General features: G+C 37.9%; 1 protein-coding gene across 2 annotated transcripts in view; it reads right to left on the bottom strand.

Moving 5' to 3' along the window:
• c12.2 (von Willebrand factor A domain-containing protein c12.2) overlaps positions 1 to 16355 on the bottom strand; it is a 248503-nt gene that overhangs the window by 69806 nt on the left and 162342 nt on the right. For both annotated transcript variants that reach the window (XM_068361985.1, XM_068361986.1), the window contains exons 8-11: positions 13041 to 13199; positions 11648 to 11776; positions 3426 to 3533; positions 628 to 831 (exon numbers count right to left, since the gene is read on the bottom strand). In XM_068361985.1, coding sequence (XP_068218086.1) covers positions 628 to 831; positions 3426 to 3533; positions 11648 to 11776; positions 13041 to 13199 — 600 coding nt within the window. The remainder of the gene's footprint in view (positions 1 to 627; positions 832 to 3425; positions 3534 to 11647; positions 11777 to 13040; positions 13200 to 16355) is intronic.

The raw sequence follows: 16355 nt of genomic DNA, 5'->3' as shown, positions 1-16355 counted from the left end.
GTGAGGATCCGTACTCACGTCCGACATGAAAGTCCCACAAGGACGGCCGGCAACTCCAGGGCATGTCCGCATATTAAATAAAGAAAATAACTGAAGGTCAACTTCCAACCAATCACACAAGCTGTAAAGAAAAAGAAGAAAATTAAAGGCTGTCAGCGAAGGCGATGAACAGACACGTCTGATCACCGCCGAGCCAAAAGTGAAGTGAAGCAAGTCACCGGTGTGTGGAGGGGGGAGGGGTAGCAAGCTACCCTTCCCCACCCCCCGCTAACTAGCGCGGGGGTAATTAACCCTCGTTAAAAACTATTGGCTCGTCATTTCAGCTGCGCTAAAAGTAAACCCTTTGTAAATAGCGTGGTTTGTATTTCGGTTACGGAACAAATTATTTTTCTATAGAATTACTGTTAAGCTTTGCCAATACTGAACATATTGATTTTACCAACTTGTTTGTATTAAAATGACTACCCGTGAATGACTTAAATCCAATAAAATTAGACTGAAAGAAAAGGTTTGGGACCACAATTATCATTAAGGTTATGAATTATAATACTTATACAACTCCCTACTAAATAGCAAGGAAACAGCTGGAGTATTGGGTATGAATGAATAAAATCTGGATTTGTGTACCTGATAAAGAAGTATTGGTTCTGTTTGATAGCCAAGCATGTTGGCCAATTTACTGACAGCCGCTGATTTTCCACAACCCCGAGGTCCAATGATGCAAAAGTCTGAGACACTATGGCTCTGCAGAATCTCGGATAATATTTCATGATGATAAGGTGTCAAGACAAAAGGCGGTGGGGAACTTTCCCAGCTATTCCCTGACCTGACCTAAAAAAGATTAAAGTTGCATATGAATGATAACTTTTCCAAAAAAAAAAAAAACTTGAAAAAGTAAAAGACAGTAGTCAAAACAAATAATTCTTAATAGGAAAAATGTCACAGATTGTAGCTAGATGATGAAGATATGATACATCTGTTTTAATCACAAACTGACAGTGAAAATCCCATTTAAAGAAAAAACATTGTTAATCTATAGTACTGTACTAAATTACCCGTCTTTCAAAATCTTTGACTTGTTTTCACATTTCTTCCCATTTGCATTCAACACAAAAGTTTTCAAGTTTCTTTTCTCCTTTTTAATGAAGAAATTTTCTTTATTTTTTATATACACTGAATAAAATCCTAAAACATAAGTACTGGTAGTTTTCTTTCCTTCTTGAAAAATGTACACACATACATATACCAAGGCACTTTCCCCAATGTATAATGACAAAATTCCAGTTTTAAAAGCTAAGATAGCAAACTTTGCTCAAAGGTTCTCCTGTCATTATCCACTTTCAAATCTATCTTACTAGTCAGTACTTGAAATTAAAGTACTCTAATTATTCTATAAACCATAACAATCATACTCTCCTGGGATGAGAAGCTCAGAGAGACAGTAAGTTATTTGGAGGTACTGTATTGAAATAGATTAATATATATTGTATAAGCAAATTAATGTCTAAACAAATTTTGGGGTTAATTTTGTGTGGTCTCCTAGGATTTTCATGTTAAAGAGTAGAACAGGGAATCCAATACGACCTGATTACCAAAGAAATATTGTTTCCCCTGCCCTAGGACCAGTGGATCAACATGTGAAAAACGGACTCACAGTGTATAGGAGAGACCTGCAAGTTCAGGCTCATTTGAACTTGCCACAGAACCTCAGTAAGTGAAAGTCGTCCGTTATAAGAAACGTTATGAACACCATCCTCTCAATTATCGCCGGTGTATCTATGTTACAACAAACCCTCAAGCACCATTTGCAATTTAGTCAATGCTTTGATAACATTGTTCTTTCTGGTCGTGTATTTTGATCCCTTTAATAAACAATATCAAGTACACAAATTTAGGTTTTTTCTTCCTTTCGTGGCTTAATTGTTTAATGAATGTAATGCACGTCTTAGTTAAGCACCAGCATTTAAGTAACTGTGAGGTTGTTTACCTTTCCCTTGCGGGTAACCGGCTCAGTCTGTTTTTGTTAATGCTCATGCATGTCTTCCCCTTCTTGGTTCCTGCCATCCATAAATCAGTTGCTATGTTTCCTATAATCAATAGTATATTCCGTTATACTGTACATTAACTGTCCAAAACATGCTTTCTCTTAGTAGATATCGGTAGTAACAATACAAGGAAGGGTGTTGATTGGCAGCACCATTTTGTAACTTCATTTTACAAATTAATGAGTTCCACATAGCCCTCTAACCCCCAAAAAATATTTTTGATGGAGGAAAACCTTATTTATGGGAAGGTGCTGTGTGGTCTCCAAAACCCTCCCTCCTACCTAGCCTAGGGCAAGAGAGTGGAACATTGTCTGTATACCTTTAGTAGTGAAAGGTGGTTGAGGGTTTGTTGGGATGTAGGTATGCCGGTAATAACTGAAAGGATGGTTCCTTTATATGATGCCGCAGCATATGACTTTCAGCTGCTGACATACCTTGGCAAGTTCAAATGAGCCTGAACTTCCAGGTCTCCCCTATACACGCCGAGTCCACCCTTCACATGTTCATACACTGGCCATAGAGCAAGGGACACAATATATCTTTGGTAATCAGTTTGTATTGGATTCCCTGTTCTACCCTTTAACAGGAGAGTCCTTGGAGACTACACAGACCCTCCCCAAAAATAAGTTTTTCCTTTGTCAAAACTAGTTTTTTCCTGACAAACTTTATGTGATGTTCTGAACTACAAGATACAAAGCTACAGAGCTTCATTTCTAACATAAACGTTAGCAAATATTTAACTAGACAACAAACCTGTTTAGTTATGAACTCTTTCTTTCTGGCTTAAAATTTATAGATCCTAGTCTGAACTACTAGATAGATATATATTTGTTTTTGAAATAAATTTACAAATTTCTCTAAACTAAGAAAAGTATGGAAAGTTAGATTATTACTGGAATGCAGTCTCTTTTGTATTTTGTTATAAACATTATTCTGGACCAACAAGCCTCCTTCCATTGTATCGCTTTTTTTGCATAAAATATATTTATCTGATATCATTCAAGGAACCACTTCCCATACATGTAGCAACTAGGTGCTGTTAGTATGACTTGCTGTCAAAATTTTCTCTTCAAGAGTTTCATGTGTACATCTTTTGAAAATATATATTTTCCGATAAAAACTAAATTATTCTTCCAACTTATGTTATGGAAAATTTCAAGCTGAGGCAAGACCATACATTCAGTGCTAACAACACTAGCAACATGAAATAATTACAATCTATAACACAATGGATTAATCCTATTGATACCAACAATCTACTTTGTAACTACGTATACATTTGGAACTTGAGTGTAAAATCAAACTGATACCTTAAATTGAAACACCCAGAAATAATGAGGGAAATTTAATTTGTCTCTTTCAAATGCATATCAGTCATACCTGTACAACAGCCTCATGACCTTCCACTTTAACTGTTAGCTCCGCTACTGATGGTTCGCTCTGAGGCCGCACGGCCCTAACCTCATTTAGCATCTTTGTACTAGATCTCTGAAAAGAATAAGTCATTAGCTGGTAAACTGCATATCAGTTGTGTATGCCATAATGACTTAGCACTTTGGAAAATGACTCTGAAACAGCTTTCTCTAAGCATGGATACATTTGCACATGAAATATTTTCCATAGTTGTGAGAGCTGACAATGTCTCCAGAAATCTATATAAAAGGTTATTAAAACTGGCAACCTTTCAAGGTACATTATATCGTTACAATAAATGACTTGTGAACAAACTATGATTCCATAATAAAGAGAGCTGTTTTTTTTTAAATTAAAGATCAAAATTATACAGTAGTTTTAAAAAGAGAAAGAACTTATTTTCGCTCATTATGGCAAGAATAGGTGGTATATAGTATCAATAAACTACAGAATAGCTGTAGATTTGTAAAATTTGAAAGCTTCAAAAATAGAATTTAGATTTTGAGATTGGATCTATTGAAATAAAATTACCTGTACTTTTTAAATTAATATGTAGGAAATGATTAAACACGAATGAAAGCATACAAAAGAGGATCCATATAGAAGGTCTATCAAAAGCCTAGTTTAATTGACACGCCGTAAAATGTTGAAATTTTAAAATAGTTCCCATTTTCTTTCCCCTCAGCCAATAGAGCCCTCTAGCAGTAAGGAGCCCAGGTTGCTGAGACAGTTACTCTAGTTTTCAGTTTAGAAGTTGACATTATCCCTCCTCTTGATGCTATGAGTCAGTGGGGAGGAGGTTGAGCAAATATGGAGATTGGGCTTGATAAAATTAATCAAATTTATGAATGATATAGTTTTTGTTTTTTCTATGGAGTTAATTATAACTATATCACGCACCCACGTATTTAGGATACAGTTTCCTATGAAAGAAATATTTTCTTATTACCTTTATAACTAACTTGTTCAAAATGATATTTTAATTATAAAATAAATTTTTGAATATACTTACCCGGTGAATATATAATAGCTGCTACTCAGCGGCTCGACAGAAAACACACTCAAAAACTCGCGAGCGATCGCTATGAAGGTTGCGGGTGTGCCCACCAGTGCCACTATCGGCCAGATACCACTCTTGCATGTAAACAAACCCTTCAATTCTTCTCGTCCCGCTGCGTCTCTATTGGGGAGGAAGGGAGGGCCTTTAATTTATATATTCACCGGGTAAGTATATTCAAAAATTTATTTTATAATTAAAATATCATTTTTAAATATTTAACTTAACCGGTGAATATATAATAGCCGATTCACACCCAAGGCGGTGGGTAGAGACCAGAGTTAATTAAGTTTACAGCGTATAAGCTAAGAGTTTTTGACAGTTATCAATATAACAAAACCAAAATATATAGGTACCTGGTAAGGAAGTTGACTTAGACGATTACTCTGCCTTATAAGTCTGTCTTCCTCACGAAGCCCAGCGATCCTCTTAGGATGCTGAAAGACTCCCAGGAGCTGAAGTATTAAGGGCTGCAACCCATACAACAGGACCTCATCAAACCCTTAATCTGGGCGCTCTCAAGAAATGACTTTGACCACCCGCCAAATCAACTAGGATGCGAAAGGCTTCTTAGCCTTCCGTACAACCCAAAAAAACAATATTAAAAACATTTCAAAGACAGATTAAAAAGGATATTGGAATTAGGGTAATGTAGTGGTAGAACCCTCACCCACTACTGCACTCGCTGCAACGAATGGACCCAGTGTGTAGCAGTCCTCGTAAAGAGTCTGGACATCTTTTAAGTAAAATGACGAGAACACTGACTTGCTTCTCCAAAAAGTCGCGTCCATAATACTTTGCAGAGATTTATTTTGCTTGAAGGCCACGGAGGTTGCTATATCTCTAACTTCGTGCGTCTAAACCTTAAGCAAACATCGGTCTTTCTCATTCAAGTGAGAATGAGCTTCTCGTATTAAAAAAATCTGATAAAATATGACAAAGCATTCTTTGACATAGGCAATGAAGGTTTCTTAACTGAGCACCATAATGCCTCAGATTTACCTCATAATGACTTAGTACGAGCTAAATAGAACTTAAGAGCTCTAACAGGACATAATACTCTTTCCAGTTCGTTGCCTACGATCTCTGATAAGCAAGGAATATCAAAAGATTTAGGCCAAGGACGAGAAGGCAGTTCATTTTTGGCCAGGAAACCAAGTTAAAGTGAACAAGTGGCTTTTTTCTTGTAGAAAAGCCGATGTTCTTACTGAAGGCATGAAGTTCACTGACCTTTTAGCCGAAGCCAAGCACACTAGGAAAAGTGTCTTGAGGGTGAGATCCTTCAGGGAGGCTGAATGTAATGGCTCAAACCTGTCTGACATGAGGAACCTTAGGACCACGTCTAAGTTCCATCCAGGAGTTGCCAAACGACGTTCCTTAGAGGTCTCGAAAGACTTAAGGAGATCTTTGAGATCTTTATAGTTGGAAAGATCTAAGCCTCTATGTCGAAAGACCGAAGCCAACATGCTCCTGTAGCCCTTAATCGTGGGAGCTGAAAGGGAGCGAACCTTTCTCAGATGTAAAAGAAAATCTGCGATTTGGGCTACAGAGGTACTGGACGAGGACACAGATGCTGACTTGCACCAGTCTCGAAAGACTTCCCACTTTGACTGGTATACTCTAATGGTAGAAGCTCTCCTAGCTCTTGCAATCGCACTGGCTGCCACCTTCGAAAAGCCTCGAGCTCTTGAGAGTCTTTCGATAGTCTGAAGGAAGTCAGACGAAGAGCGGGGAGGCTTTGATGGACATTCTTTACGTGGGGCTGACGTAACAGATCTACCCTTAGAGGAAGACTTCTTGGAAAGTCTACCAGCCATTGAAGTACCTCGGTGAACCACTCTCTCGCGGGCCAGAGGGTAGCAACCAACGTCAACCTTGTCCCTTCGTGAGAGGCGAACTTCTGCAGTACCTTGTTGACTATCTTGAATGGTGGGAATGCATATAGGTCCAGAAAAGACCAATCCAGTAGAAACGTGTCTATGTAGATTGCTTCTGTATCTAGGACTGGCGAGCAATAGATTGGTAACCTTTGGGTCAACAAGGAGGCAAAGAGGTCTATGGTGGGTTGACCCCAAGTAGCCCAAAGACTCTTGCCCACGTCCTTGTGGAGGGTCCATTCCGTGGGTATCACCTGACCCCTCCGACTGAGACAGTCTGCCAAGACGTTCAAGTCCCCCTGGATGAATCTCGTCAACAGGGAGATGCCTCGAATTCTTGACCATAAGAGAAGGTCCCTTGCGATCTCGAGCAGCGTGGAGGAGTGTGTGCCTCCTTGCTTGGAGATGTATGCCAAAGTTGTGGTGTTGTCTGAGTTGACCTCTACCACTTAGTTTCGAAGAAGCTTTCTAATATCATCAAGGCCAAGTGGACTGCTAATAGCTCCTTGCCGTTGATGTGCATGCTCTTCTGACTTTAGGTCCACAGACCCGAGCATTCCCGACCGTCCAGGGTCGCAACCCCAACCCAAATCCGACGCGTCGGAGAACAACGCGTGGTTTGGGTTCTTGACTGCTAGGGATAGTCCCTCTCTCAGACTGATATTGCTGTCCCACCATTTAGGGCATGCCTTCACTGGTTCGGAGACTGGGAATGATACCGTCTCTAACGTCTTGTCCTAGTTCTAGTGAGAGGCTAGATGGAACCGGAGAGGCAGAAGGTGTAGTCTCCCTAGTGAGACAAACTGCTCCAGGGATGAGAGAGTCCCTACGAGACTGTTCCAACTCCTGACTGAACAAACGTTATCTTTTCAGCATTAGTTGGATTTCGAGCAGGGCTTGTTCTAATCGGTGGCAGACGGAAAAGCCCGAAAAAAAATTGGACTGCGAATCTCCATCCCCAAATATAGAATAATCTGGGATGGGATCAGTAGGGACTTTTAGGTTGACCAAAAGTCCCAACTCCCTGGCCAGACTCAACGTCCAATGTAGATCCTGCAGACAGCGAAGACTGGACGATGCTCTGAGAAGCCAGTCGTCCAAGTACAGGGAGGCTCGGATCCCCGATAGATGGAGGGATTTTGCCACATTCCTCATGAGCCTTGTAAACACGAGAGGAGCAGGACTGAGGCCAAAGCACAGGGCTCGAAACTGGTCCCCCACATTCCTGTAAACAAACCTCAGAAACGATTGGGAATCCGGGTGTATAGGAATGTGGAAGTATGCCTCCTGAAGGTCGAGAGAGACCATCCAGCCGCCTTCCATTAATGCTGTCAAGACAGCCTGGTAGACTTCATCGTGAAGTTTGTCTTGACAATGAACACATTGAGCGCACTTGCCTCTTACGTACTCCTGCAGTGAACATGGCTGCCAGATCATTGGAGCCATCCCTGAGGAACTTGTTCCTGCAGAGAACGTGGCTGTCAGATCATTGGAGCCATCCCTGAAAGCCTTGTTTATGCATGACATAATTGTACAGCAAAACTTCAAACGCTCGAAAAAAGACTCCTAACAGGAGATGGTCTAGCTCTGAAGTCGACCATAAAATCTAGGAGCGTCTCATGGCCAGGCGCCAGGGAGAGTCTATGAGTGTCATATCAGACTCTCACTCTATAAGCCAGCTTAAAAGTAGGGAAAGCAAAGGCTGTCTCCCCCAAACTCCTCCTGGTGATAAACCAGTCACCTAGCAAACGTAAAGCTCTCTTAGAAGAGCTAGAGAGCACTAGCTTATAAAAACAACGGCTTCGAAGTAGCTAGGCCTAGTGTAAACTCTGACGTTTAGGCGAACGAGGAGCAGCAGTTACAAAAAGATCCGGACAAAGATCCTTAAAAATCAGTATGATTTATTTAAAGTTCATAGAGAGCTAAGCAGCTTTAGGCTCCTCTCTGTCTGACAGAGTCCTCAAGGGAATATCAGTAGGAGGGGGAACAGCAACTCCCTCATCTGAAGGAATCTTGTCCGACAATAGCCGAGTCTCAAGCAAGGGAGAGACCTGCCGTGGTGGCAATGCTTGACAAGCAGAGTCCACACGCACTGGTGCATTAGTAGCGGACCAGGACGCAACGTCATGTAACTGCTTAACAGTCTGTGAACTGTCAACAACAACAGGTGCGGGAGGACGCTGGGCGTCCACTCGAGACTGTTTTGACTGCCTAGTCTGAGCAGTCAAAACAACTCTAGACTGCGGTAGTTGACGCTCAGCGTCAAAACAAGTCAACTCCGCTGGTTGGTGAACGTCCTGAACGTCAACAGGAGCATTAGGAAGCAGCCTAACGTCCAAATGCGGCTGAAAGCCAACACGTGACCGCATCGAGTGAGGCTCTACAAATCGTGACTGACGTGACTTAGCTACGCCAACGTCAACAGGACACACAAAGGTTCGTTTGGGCGGCTGAAGGCCAGGATCTCGATGAGATAAACGGCTAGGATCAACGTGAACCTTATCAGCAGAATAGTCTTCCATAAGAGAGGCAAGCTTATTCTGCATGTCTTGCCGTACAACTCATTTAGGAACAACGGGAATGGTTGCGGTAAGAGACGAGGGTAACGTCTGTGACTGCAAAACCTTGCCTACAAAAAGACTCTCGGAGCCTGTGTTACGTTTTTGTTTAGGCGGCGAGCAGTCTTCCGATGACTGCATAGTGTCAGAGCTGTCCTAATAGTTAAAACCAGGACGCTGGACCTGTCCTGAAAGGACTGACTTTCGCTTAAAGGGCCTCGAAACCTTGTTCCATGGTTTCTTACGCGAAAAGCCTTCGGATTACGAGGAGAAAATCGTCTCTCTCGTCTAATGGTAGGGGCGATCTTGGTGAGATACGCCTGATACCATAGAGGGAACGTCTGTTTGCTGATCAAGGCCTCTCGAACCCATAAGTCGTACGACATTACTTCTCCCCTGGGCTTGGGAGCTTGCAAGAGGTCCCGGACTAGGCGAACGACAGTCACGAACAGACGAACCCTCGGTCGCAACACTGATAACACTTTGCGCAATATCACTTTATCACTACGATTTTCTGTTTTACACTTATTTCACTGAAATCGAATTTTTTAACAATTCACATTAGGTATGAATAAAACTGATTTCTACCTGAAGCACGCAATTCTACCCTCATCCAAAGGTTATAATTGCGAAATCAGTCGTACTGTATAATGTAAGCACATTAAAACAAGCTAAAAAAAAAAACAGTTAACATATATTAAGATAAAAAGATCAGTGGCTGGGAAGGAGACTAAACACTAGTTCATTCAAAACTAAGTTTTCAATCTCTCACCGTACAGTGCCTTGGGACGAGAATAAAAACTAAAAACGTTTTATCCTTTCTCCCCGTACAGAGACTAGGGACGAGAGTAAAAAGCTGACTCGAGAACAACGTTACTCGCTTGGGACGAGAATAAAGATCGGAACGTTCTCTCTCCTCTCTCTCTCTCCGTCTCTATCTCTCTCTCTCTCTCTCTCTCTTGATTTCGCCCGAAGAGAAGAGCCCACTTACCTTTCGTCAATAAACAGGTTATTTGACCAAAGGAAAAAACTGAAAGGTTTTTCAATTAAAAAGTTCCTTTAAAATAGTATTTAAAACATTTAAGCTTTGAAAGAAAAATGAACAAAACGTCAGAATCGATTTACTCTTTCTGCAAAGTGAAACCGTGATACTCTCTCTCTCTATCGTAACGATAGAGCGCAAACTGCGTAGCATAAATAAACTAAACGTTAGTTCATCTTTGAAACAGTACGAAGACTATTCAAAGAAAAAAACTTTCATAAAATATCATTTAATAAGTTTTAAATCATTAGCTCTGTAAAAGTTATATACGATTGAAAAGGGCTCAACGTTTTTTAACTTCGGTTTCCAAGTTAGGACCGCCTACTCTCAGGAAAGGTCGCATATAAAAAAATCATTAAAATTTATTTTGATGTTTATTATAAATGGAAAGCTAATCGAAGAGGCCTAATAAAGGCGGTTGAGATATAAAATATATAGAGGAAAATATATAATTAATTTATAACGTGATAAGATAATTGCTAAAAGCCTAAAACACACTTCCGTCTAAGGGAAGGGTCGGCCCTTTAAAAGTCAAAGAAAGTCCATACTCTCTCTCTTGTCATCAAAAATTAAATCTATCCAAAAACGAGTTCAAGATTTAAGATGAAGATAAAACACCTGCACTGCGAAAGCTCAAACCAAAATGAAGTACTTCACCAAAAATGTTGAGAAAACTCCAGGTTCTACAGCGAGTATTGATACGTCTTGTCGTCAAGGTCGACAGAGAAGAATTGAAGGGTTTGTTTACATGCAAGAGTGGTATCTGGCCGATAGTGGCGCTGGTGGGCACACCCGCAACCTTCATAGCGATCGCTCGCGAGTTTTTGAGTGTGTTTTCTGTCGAGCCGCTGAGTAGCAGCTATTATATATTCACCGGCTAAGTTAAATATTTAAAAAAATGTATTGATATTCATTGTGCTAGTAAATATTAACTGAAATAACGTATAAAAACAAAAACTCATAAACATTTTCCAAGTACGTATATATACATAACTGTATCATGAAATGGTTGGATTAATCATTACAATTAGAGTTGGTATTATTATCATTATTACTAGCAAAGCTACAACCTTAGTTGGAAAAGCAAGATGCTACAAGCGCAAGGGCTACAACAGGGAAAAATAGCCCATAGAGGAAAGGAAATAAATAAACAACTACAGTACTCCAGATTAAGACCTCATTTAGGATCACAACCAAATGTTGGGAAACACTGATGCAAATAATCTGAGAGTGTGAGATCACCAACGAACGACGAAGATAAATGAAAAGTAGACTAACTGATGCAGCAACCTGTGGTCCTTACTTCTTACCAATAGAGGGCTCTATTCCTTTGTTAGGGCATGGATTTGTTGAAGTAAAAGAAAATAGAAAAATGTTAAAATCTTTGATATTTTTATGGATAAATGTCAATTAGACTGGGTGTCTGAAGAAGCAATATGACCATCAGGGGAGATTCAAAGAAATAAAGGAGATTATATAAAAATCAATTTTGAAATTATCAATATACTGTGAAACATAGTCTTACAGAATTTTAGAAAAGTGTTCTGAAACTTCTACTAAAACAATAATCCACAGAATCCTTTCACATTTAACTACAAACTAAAGCCTTGAAGAAAAATTCACGAGTAAGCAAAGTAATCTTACAAATGACATACCTCAGAGGGTGTTAATGCGAAGGTCGAGTAAATTTCTTCTACGGATTTGTGAGTCTCTCTTGTCAGGAAGGATTTGTAGGGGTATAATCTCGAAATGGTATGGCCAGGATCCACTGCAGGAAACTTGTTCTGGAAGAGAAGTCATGTTATTTTTAGGAACTTTAGAAAATAACAAAAGGAAAGTATTTTTAAAGTAAGCATTACAGAAATCAAGTCGACATTTAGCACCCTGTGTTGTACTCAGTGGCAAGATTTAGGTACAGAACATGTACTCAGTATTATTATTATTATTATTATTATTATTATTAATTGCTGAGCTACAACCCTAGTTGGAAAAGCACAATGCTATAAGCCCAGGGGCCCCAACAGGGAAAATAGCCCAGTGAGGAAAGGAAACAAGGAAAAGTTAAATTTTTAAGAGTAACAACATTAAAATAAATATATAAACTATAAACTCTTTAACAAAACAAGAGGAAGAGAAATAAGATAGAATAGTGTGCCCGAGTGTACCCTCAAGCAAGAGAACTTTAACCTAAAGCAGTGGAAGACCATGGTACAGAGGCTATGGCACTACCGAAGACTAGAGAACAATGGTTTGATTTTGGAGTCCTTCTCCTAGAAGGTCTCTCTCTCTCTCTCTCTCTCTCTCTCTCTCTCTCTCTCTCTCTCTCTCTCTCTCTCTCTCTCTCTCTCTCTCTCTCTCTCATATCAAGCTTCCTTTAGACCTATTGCATTCTACATCAGACTTCTAATGATTCTTTCATATTTCTAAGCCATTTCTTTAATAGAACGGAGTTGCTACCCACATACCCTGAAAAGACGATCATATGAATTTTGTCTAGCACTTAGTGGTGGTCAGCCCTCTGGGAGGAAATGGGATATAGTTTTAAAATAAATTTAATCTATTATCTTCCTTTTAGTAGGGGTCACCATGGTTATTTTAAAAGAATCTTGCTCCACTTGTATTTAAACAATAAATTCTCTGTAAATCAAAAAACGCATTCAAAAGTAGAGTACTTTTATTTTTATTATTATCATTATTATTATTATTATTATTATTATTATTATTATTATTATTATTATTATTATTATTATTATTATTATTATTTTCTAAGCTACAACCCTAGTTGCATAAGCAGGCTGCTACAAGCCCAGGGACTCCATCAGGTAAAAATAGCCCAGTGAGTAAATGAAATAAGGAAAATCAGAATATTTTAAGAACAGTAACAACATCAAAATAAATGATTTCCAAATAAACTATAAAAAAATTCAAAAAACTAGAGGGAGAGATATAAGATAGAATAGTGTTCCCGAGTGTACCCTCAAGCAAGAGAACTCTAACCCAAGACAGAGGAAGCTTCTGAACAATACTTTACATAAGAAATAGACCTACTATGATGGCCATGACATTGGTCAGGTTATCAATGGGGAAATCTGGCAGCCCGAGAGACTTGGACTCCTCCGTCAGGAGGGTGTGGGAGAAGGACAGAGCGCGGGACACGATTCCACTGTCCACGTCAGGATACTGGTTCAGAAGATGATGGAGGTGTTCCTGGTGGAGAAAGGACATAATTAGCAAATTTCATATTATTATTATTATTATTATTATTATTATTATTATTATTATTATTATATTACTGCTATACTATTATCATTATCATTAATATTATTATTATTAATATTATTATTATTACCATTAATATTATTACTAATATTATTAATATTAATATTACTATCATCATTATCATTAATAATATTATTACTAATATCATTACTAATATTATCATTATTATTATCAATATTATTATTAATTATTAATATTATCATTAATTTTATTAATATTAATATCATTAGTATCACTACTACTACTATTATTATTATTATTATTACTATTATTATTATTAATATTATTATTATTATTATCAATGTTATTAGCTAAGCTACAACTCTCTTTGGAATACAGGATGCTATGCTCAAGGGCCCCAACAAGGAAAAACAGCCCACTGAGGAAAGGAAGCAAGGAAATAAATAAACTACAAGAGACGTAATGAACAATTGAAACAACATATTTTATGACCAGTAACAACATTAAAACAGATCTTTCATAAATAAATAAAAAGAGAGAAGTCAGCTTGTCCAACATAAAAAAAACATTTGCTGCAAGTTTGAACTATTGAAGTTCCATCGATTCAATTGTATCTTTATTGATAGGTTGAGCAAAGTAATTCGCCAGTCAACACAAACAAACTTCCATCCTTTGATGCTGTAATTCATGACAACAACACATTACCACAACAACTCCGGCAAAATAAGGGAGGAGAGTCTTGCTTTCAATTTCTCGCTGGTAATAATATATTTACCTCTAACTAGCCGGGCAAAATGAAGAAAATTGCTGCGGCAATGAGATTATATTTCAATTACGCAATTAAACCACGAGTCCACGTCCAAATTACTTACATTCAACGGAAACTCTTCATAGCAGAACTACCTCCTTTTAACACAGTTCTGCAGAAAATACTGATCATAAAAGGGTGTCATAAATTGCGGCCATTTAAATATTCAATCTGATGGTAACAAAATAATACATATTCGAGATTTCATAAATGAGAAATAGATGCTCATCAGAACGTCAGCCGGACAAGCCCAACCCTACCCACCCTGTGGTGCCCAACCAAAGCAGTGACCTCGACAACAAACAGCTTAAACTCGCGGTCCCGGGCTGGGATCGATCTGATGCCATGGAATGCTAGACGAACAAGTTGCCACTGTACTAGCCAGTTATGCAGTGTGATATAAACCATGAAAGCAGCCCCTAATGTAAAGTAAGTACAGTAACTGTAAATTGAAAGGACTACATACTTAAATGAAAATGGGTTGTGGTGTCTTACTTGGTAAGGTTTCTGCCTAGTGATAGCCTGACTAGGGTTTAAGTCCCGCTCAAACTCGTTAGTTCCATTAGTGTCCACAATCTCACCATCCTTGCGAGCTAAGGGTGTGGTATTTGGGGAAGCCTATGGGTCTTCCTGCTCAGTCATCAGACGCCATTGCCTGCCCCTCCCTGGTTTTAGCTTGGACGGAGATGGGGCATGGGTTGTGATCACACACACATACACACACACACACACACACACATATATATATATATATATATATATATATATATATATATATATATATATATATATATATATATATATATATATATATATATATATATATATATATTGCCAGTCTCTAGAGCAACGCCACTGTCCATTACCTCTGCCATTCATGAGCGGTCTTTAAACTTTTTAAATGGATGCTCAACTAAACAATGAAATCTTTATTCAATTGTAATGAACAACCTAAAAGTAGGAAAATACAGAACACGAGAGCCAACAAACAAATAAATATCGAGAAACATCTTTAATAATATAACAAACAACATTACGAAAACATGAAATCTTTCCTTTATTTCCTCAAAGGTAATTAGACGTAAGTTTATGCGCATAATTACTGGGGCATTACTTCATTTACTCTACGTCTCGAGGGTCTTGGGTTATTTGTCAATTAAACACAAGAGAAACACTTGGGACGGCAAAAGTAATTAGGCAGTTACGTGATAAAGAATATGCCTTCCCTTATGACTTAATGATAGATCGTGTTACTGCGGAACACGAGACTTATATTACTGTAATTTCATTATGGATATTGATGTTACCATTCACAATTGGCAGTTACTATGACTGTGCAATTGTTACTTACTACTACTACTACTACTACTACTACTACTACTACTACTACTACTCATCACCATCATCATTATTATTATCATAATTCTAATAACTGTTTTCATTAAAGGTAATACTAATGATAATAATAGCAAAGAAAGAATAATCAATTTTAGGCAAAAGCAGTAATAATATTTACCACTATATAATAAAGAGCAAGTGTCTGGATATATATATATATATATATATATATATATATATATATATATATATATATATATATATATATATATATACAAATATTTATATTTGTATATATATGTATATATATATATATATATATATATATATATATATATATATATATATATATATATATATATATACTCATACATATATACATACATATATATATACATATACAGTATATGCATATATATATATATATATATATATATATATATATATATATATATATATATACATATATATCGGTTACGACCAGCTCTTCCCGTCTGGTAAGGGGGAGAGAGTAATCATACCCTGGTGAAAGGGGTGTGTGCATACTTATCTAAATATTCAGACGTCAATTTTCACGGGCCGAATACAATAATAAGTAATGAACAATAATACACATAACAGTAATAAAAAAGTCAAGAATAATCTACATATGTATTAGCACTAGTCTCTGGGCGTTCGTCTTCCAGCCAGGGGTCATCTTCCAAAAACCGGCATCTATAGTGTGTTTACATTTTAGGCAATTTTGGTCGAAAGTTCAACTTCTATTTACGTGATATTTCGACCATCCCACAACTGACAAGTTAAAGTGTTGCTTTCCATGTTTTAAAACTATTTTGAACATTTACAATATAGTTATTTTCGTTTTATATAAAATTCCCTGTTTCGGTGAATTTGATTAAAAAAAGATTGGAAATTATTCACGTGGAATCATCTTTGCAACGAACGTAAACCTTAAATGCCTCATATTAGAAAATGAT

This window comes from Palaemon carinicauda, chromosome 38 (genome assembly GCF_036898095.1).
Source record: "Palaemon carinicauda isolate YSFRI2023 chromosome 38, ASM3689809v2, whole genome shotgun sequence".
NCBI lineage: Eukaryota > Metazoa > Arthropoda > Malacostraca > Decapoda > Palaemonidae > Palaemon > Palaemon carinicauda.
This window is presented reverse-complemented; position numbering and strand designations above follow the sequence as displayed.